Source organism: Prionailurus bengalensis, chromosome B4 (genome assembly GCF_016509475.1).
Source record: "Prionailurus bengalensis isolate Pbe53 chromosome B4, Fcat_Pben_1.1_paternal_pri, whole genome shotgun sequence".
Classification (NCBI taxonomy): domain Eukaryota; kingdom Metazoa; phylum Chordata; class Mammalia; order Carnivora; family Felidae; genus Prionailurus; species Prionailurus bengalensis.
The window spans coordinates 98,394,923-98,401,971 of NC_057358.1; the positions used below are offsets into that span (position 1 = coordinate 98,394,923).

Below are 7,049 nucleotides of genomic sequence, written 5' to 3' on the forward strand. Positions count from 1 at the left end.
GGATTTAAATGACAAATGCGGCAGTTAACTAGAAATAATTAAAAGTCAATTATATAAGTGAAATTTTCAAACGTATTCGGAGAACTGTTCCTAAAATCGTATTTTGGATCCTACCAAAAGGCGCACGTCATTATTTACCATTTTCGTGAGGGAATCAATTAGGCATGTGTGGTGAATTCATTAGGGAATGTTTAAATCTACAAATAAAATAACAGAAAACAGCAGCATCATTGCAATCCATTTACATTAGAAATAAGAAAAGTCCGACACGTTCAGCTCTCCGAACCAAACGAAATCATAAACGGCGAGGCTTCCCATGGACCTGCGCGGAGGGAGAAGTACCGCGAGTCTGCGCGGGACCAGTGCGCAGGCGTTCTGAGGGGCGGAAGTTAGGAGGCGGGGCTAAGCCCGGACCTGGGAGCGGAAGAGGCCGGGGTTGCTGGCTGAGGCGCTGAGACCGTTTGGCGGTGAGTCCGGGGCCAGCCTGAGCTCAAAGTCCCAGACCCTGGGAGACGCCAGAAGAAACCGAAGGTCTTGAGGTTCGGGAGCAGTCGCCGCTGGCCGCTGCTCTGCCTCCGCCCCCGCGGACGCCTCCGCCCCCGCCGCCTGAGGACGCGGCCCTGACAGGCCTCTAGGCCTAGGCGCGGCCCGAGGAGCCCGACGTGTTGCTGCCGGTGCTGCTGTGAGTAATACGAGCGCCCTCTCCACAGTCGTTTACAGATTAAAATGGAGGAAATTTCGTTGGCTAACCTGGATACTAACAAGCTAGAGGCCATCGCTCAGGAGATATACGTAGACCTAATAGAGGATTCTTGTTTGGGCTTCTGCTTTGAGGTGCATCGGGCAGTCAAGTGTGGCTACTTCTACCTGGAGTTCGCAGAAACTGGTAGCGTGAAGGATTTTGGCATCCAGCCTGTGGAAGATAAAGGAGCGTGCCGCCTTCCGCTTTGCTCCCTTCCCGGAGAATCTGGGAATGGGCCTGATCAGCAGCTGCAACGCTCACCCCCAGAATTCCAGTAGCTGCAACATGAGAGAGTCAGAGGGTGACCAGGACAATAACATAGACCGGTCCTGTGGTTTGGAGAAGTTAGGTATCTAAGTAGAAAAAGAAAAAAAATAAAATAAATAAAATAAGACAAAAGTCCCAATTCCCATTGAAGATCCTAGCCTTTAAAAACCCAAAGTGGAGAATTTAGGAATTCGGATCCTTTTATAAGTATATTACCTGGAATCAGCTTTGAAACCCTGGGCAGGAGGAGCTGTGCATCCTGTGCACCGTATGGTGCAGGTCGAGCTCTACACCAGAAAGTGCACAAGTGTACTGTGTCCAGTGCACAGGTGAGCAGCTGTGTACCCAGCATATAAATCCTTTGGTTCCTCAGCCTTGCCGTCTGCTTGATGTCAAGGGCTTTCTCGGTTACTCACAGTTTGGACATAGCTGATGGTCAGGCCTTAATCACTGGGCCTCAGTGGGACTGCTCCTGTGATCTCTGAGCCTCTGATTTGGACTTCTCCAAGACAAGTGAAAGTCAGGTATGAGATCTGGATGTTAACAGTTCCAATTTGGGAAAACCAAGAAAAAGAATTACAACTGAATCTGGTAGGGGAAGCTCTGTGATCTTGGCTCCAACAAGAAGAAAAGGTCAAAGCTACCAGTTTCCCAAAGGTCCAGCATTTACAGTGACTTGAACAGACTTGGGGACAAGGGCTAACCTTTTGCTGAACAGAGCCCTTTGTCTTGCACCCCACCCGGTGGCATAGGCTTGGTAAATGGACAGCTTGGTTATCCGGGCAGGCTGAGGATTTAGTTACGATCCCTTGAAGAGGTAGCAGGGGCCTCTGCAACTATGCACGATCTCTTAAACTGCAAGATTCATATCTGGATATATGATGCTGTGAACAACAGTTTGGTGGGGCAGTCATTTTCCTACTCTGAGTTACTATAGTGTTACCTAGCCAGTCCGTGTGTCTGACTTGGTCATTATGCCAGGTCACTGCCTGCCTCTCATGCCAGGGGCAGGCCTGTTACTGAAAAGTGTAATGGCCATGCAGGAGACTATGATTTGAAAGCTGAGCCCAGAGGGGACCTCTTCCAGCTACCTTCAGTGTTAATGGGTTAGTGCTAGGAGCCAAGGAGCAAGACTGGGTTGTCTCTCATCTGACTGCAGTATCCTATTGAATGCCCCTGTTCCTTGGGTTGGTCAAAGCTCTGTTATGGTGACCATCTAGACTGTCCCCACCTCTGTCCCTCATGAGGGGCAGCCCCTTCCATTCAGTCCCATTTGGACATTCTTGACAACAAGAGCTGTCCTTTTGTTGTCAGAAGTCAGGGAATGGGATAGGCAAGGATGGGAAATGTGAGCCACATATCAAAACTACCCTCCACTTTACTCCCTGATCGAGGGTTTATGAAGTGTAGAGGGGTGAGAGCCCCAAAGTGAGCGGGAACGGTGCTGCTTTATTTGAAATGTTTTCTTACCTCATTCTGTGCCCCAGTAAGGGGCCCAGCCTCATCTGTCTGGCTTGGCCCCATGTTCCTACTGTCCCCTGCTCCACTGCCTATCTGGTGCAGCTCACGACTCCAGGTGCTGCCTGCCACCCTGCTTTCACACTGACCAGTTTCAATTCATCTCTCTTGATGCTCCTGCTTCTGAAGCCTGCCCAGTTTCCCTTTCCTTGGCTTGTTTTAAGTTTTTCTTTTCTTCTTCTTCTTCTTCTTCTTCTTCTTCTTCTTCTTCTTCTTCTTCTTCTTCTTCTTCCTTTTTTCTTCCAGGAGATCCAGAGAAGAATCTTTCTGAGGGGTTCCTCTGTTCAGATTAAAATGGGGAGAGAACATAATTTTTTGTATATGAAAGGCAGTGTCATGCCTAAGCATTTTCCTATAGGACTGCCTTGCTAGATGCCTTCCTGCTGTGTCTTACTTCATAAGGAGTTACATCTTCCCACATCCACTTGGATACTGCCTCTTAGGACCTAAGCAGAAGACCAGTAAAGACTGACTGACACACACGGGGATGGAGTGGGTCCTGATCTGTTTTCTCTAAACCTTGCTGTGCATGTATCCTTATCCCAGAAGGAACTGTTTGCACTATATGGACTGATTTGTGTTACATATAGACATTAAGGGAACCATAGTAATAGGGCTGGCTTCAAGACTGTCTATTATTGCATTCTCCCCCTGGAATTGTTCTGGTCAGGGTTAAGGTGTAGTTACAGATTGGTCTTCAAGAATTGTAATAACTTTTTAGAAAGTTAAACTAAAGCAAGAGCTAAAATAATTTTGGGTTATCTGCCCTTGATTTTATAGACATCTCCTTCTAAGGGGATACATAGGGAAAGGAGGATGTAAGTAAAACTCTGGCCTATTCCCAAATAACGTCTGAGAAACAGGCTGAAGGTAGGGTCATCGTCCACTCTTCCTTCAGGGAGGGAGCTCTGATTGTGATATTACTGTTTGCTTTCTGGTCTTTCTCTTGGTTAGAGGAGGAAGAAGTGGAAAGTAATTTTGAATAATCATTGGTTCATATTACCTCCCTCTTGGTTATTGTTTTTGTTTTTTGCCCTCCAGTTATTAGGGCAGTAGCCCTAGGCCTCTCCTGGTTGGGTATGAAGTGGGCTAGGTCCAACAGGTGCCCTGAGGGGACAAACTAACTCATTTCTTTTCTGGGGAGTGAATGCTCCCTACCATATAGTTGACAGTGGTTAGGAACTCTCCCTTTCCCTACCTATCTTCCCTCTAACAGCAGAATTCCTATCCCTCCTTCCTTCCTCAATTAAGTATATTGATCACCCTGTAATTCTATTATGTATCTGAGTGTGTGTGTGTGTATGGGGGGAAGGGGTTCTTTACAAATTTTTGTGGTTTGTGGCTTTTTCTTCCATACATTAGTTCCCACCACCGCATGTCCAGGGGCCATTGCCTGGCATTATCGCATGCTGGGATCATTGGGGAAGTGTAGTGAAGCTCACCACTGTCCTTTGTTTTGGAGATTATTATTTTTGCATAAGTAGTCCATCCTATACAGATTGCTAACTGTGTATTCCCCTTGCCCCTATGGCTGCTGGTGTAAATAAACTGCATCTCCCCATTGGTAAACAGTACTAATAAAATTTTAAAAAATGACTTTATTTAGACTGTATGTTCATCTTTTAAGGTTATACATGTTTTCCAGGTATTGACATAGTAAAATAAATGTTGAATTGCTGTTGAACCTTTATCATTTTCTCCTGAATGGGAGTTTTATCAAAGTAGAGGAACTTTGTCCAACTTTATTTCTCCATCTAGTCCTACACATTTAGCCTTCTGCAACATCCAGTGTAAGAAACGAAGTAGGTGGTAAAGTAAATACAATCCAAGCCTGTCACTAAATGAGTCCAATATGAAAGTCAGTTCTCTTTGAGTGGAACTCCAGATACCATAATATATACATTTTACCACCTTTTCAAGCTCATACCCTTGCTCTCAAAAGACACATGATTCATAGCAGAAAATGAGTCGGCCTTTCTAAAGGTAATTTTTTTCCCAATACTTTTCATTATTTTTTTACCCCAACTCTTTAGGTCCTTCAGTTTGTTTATAAAGTAATTCTGAGGATTTTTATTCCTTTCAGTTCCTAATCCAGAGGTGGAGCACTTCTCTTAGAAATTATACATATTGCTTAGTGCTGTTCAAACTTACTTGTTGGCTAAATGTTCTAGTTCATTAAAAAAAAAAAAAGTCCCAAATTGGAAGTAATATTTAGATGAGTAAAAATTATGATAGAAATGGGGCCAGCAGAAAAATCATCTCAGCACAATACCTCAGGGATGTTATGGACCTGTACCATGGTATTGAGTCACCTAACATTTAAATGTAGCTGCAACAAATACTTTTGGATTTTATTTTGTATGTTTAGATTTAAATTAAATGTATTTGGTGCTAACCTAATTTTCTGAAATGAGGATTTGCAAGATCTCAATGCTTACTGGAGCCATTTGATTTCAGGACTTTTAAATTCTTCCTTTTCATGTTTTCTAACTAATGATCTTCATATTTAAAAAGAAAAAAAAAAAAGCATACCTTTTAACTCCCTGGATACTGCATTTTAACTACAGCATGTACCTTGAGGTCAGGAACCTAATTAATGGTTACTTGATGTTGACAAAGATAAAGACCCTGAAAATAAAGTATGCTCTCTAGTTAAGTATTCAGGAAGAGCTTTCTTTGCACGCAGTAATAATTAGTAATAATTTAGTATTGGTCATAATAACTCCTTAGGACCCATCTGAGTTACTTTGAAGTGTTATATATATATATATATTTTTAATGTTTATCTTTGAGAGAGAAAGAGCGTGAGCAGAGGAGGATCAGAGAGAGAGAGAGAGAGAGGGAGACACAGAATCTGAAGCAGGCTCCAGGCTCTGAGCTGTCAACCCAGAGCCCAACAAGGGGCTTGAATTCATGGACCATGAGATCATGACCTGAGCTGAAGTTGGATGCTTAACTGACTGAGCCACCCAGGTGCCCCTTATGTGTTATAATTTTTTAAAAAGGGGGTACCTGGGCGGCTCATTCAGTTGAGCATCTGACTTTGGCTCAGGTCATGACCTTGTGGTTCATGAGTTCGAGCCCCGCGCTGGGCTCATTGCTGTCCACGCAGACTCCACTTTGGATCCTCTGTCCCCCTCTCTCTCTGCCCCTCCTCTGCTTGTGCATTCTCTCTCTCTCTCTCAAAAAAGAAAAACATTTTAAAAAGTATAAAATTAGTATATTAATGTGCTAAAATAAAAGCCCAGCACTTATACTTTATTAAACACCTTTTCATGTTAGTCCTCAAAATAGTTACCTTGGTTAGTGCTGGTTCTCAGAACAGTTAGAGTAACATCAGACTTTAGAAGTTTCACTCTGCTGTGGAGGATGCAAGCTGTTTAATTCTCATTCATGTTCCAAATAATGCCCATGATGCTTAGGAGGATAACGTTTGTTACAAGTGGTGCACTTGTTAAAAAATATTGCAGATAAACCTATAAATCCTTGTGTGGCTTTTCTCTTTCCATATTTTTCAAAATGTTTTTCAAAAATTTTCAATCATATATTACTTGAGCCTTGCTGGAAAAATGTGTGCTGAAAAGGAAATAGTACATTCATTTTAGAGATGAGAAAATATGTTCAAAACAGTGATTTACTCATATTTCAAAAAAATACAGAAGCAATAGAAGCAAAAGTAGAATTCTGGTGCTAGGCTAGTGCTCTTTGTTGAAGCAATGAATTTTTAAACTAATAAATGAATGGAGTAAAGGACAAAATGACAGTTAAAGTAGAATTAAAAAATTGAGATGCTAGTGAAAACTTAAAGGCAATGAATCTGAAAACATTGAAAAAATGGAAAATCTATTAAAAATATAACTCCAAGGAACTTTTATCTTTTTAACAAATGAATACATCTAGAAGAAAACTAATCTCATCTCTACCCAGATACATAAACACTAGCTACTTAGAATTTTATAGACAATACGACAAAAAAACATGATTATAAGCTAAGTGTATTGTGAAGATAGATGAAAAAAAATGAAGATGTTAGCAAACCAACTCCTATCAACAAGTAAGGTTAATACCAGGAAAGAAAGATTTTTACTCAGAAAATCATTGAAGAAAAACCATGTGAAAATTTTGATAGATACAGAAAAATAGTTTCAAAATTAAATACCAATTATTGATTTAAAAATGCTTATTAGTCACATAGAAACAAAGGCTAAAAAGTTTCATACAATGATAAAGTATGTATTAAAAATCTACAGTTGCTTTGCTTAACCGTGAATACTTGGAAGTATTCTCTTTAAAAGCAGGAATGGAAGAAAAAAAAATTCTCATTCTCAAATGGTATCAACATGGGTAATTTTATAGAATCTATTAACATACCATTGGAAATAATGGTAGAATACAGTAGAGTTGCTGGATATAAAATCAATATCCAAAATCAGAATAATAGAAATTTTAAAACTTAACATTTACAATATGATGCAAAAAAAAAATTATAATGGTCTTATGAATTAATATGACAAGAGAGGTA

At 41.2% G+C, this 7,049-nt stretch overlaps 1 protein-coding gene across 1 annotated transcript; it reads left to right on the forward strand.

The window, feature by feature from the left end:
- Positions 1-428: 428 nt before the first annotated feature.
- ATXN7L3B (ataxin 7 like 3B) lies at positions 429-4,123 on the forward strand. Its single transcript, XM_043561416.1, has one exon. The coding sequence runs from the start codon at positions 727-729 to the stop codon at positions 1,018-1,020; it is 294 nt and encodes a 97-aa protein (XP_043417351.1). The 5' UTR covers positions 429-726; the 3' UTR covers positions 1,021-4,123.
- The last annotated feature ends 2,926 nt before the right edge of the window (positions 4,124-7,049 follow it).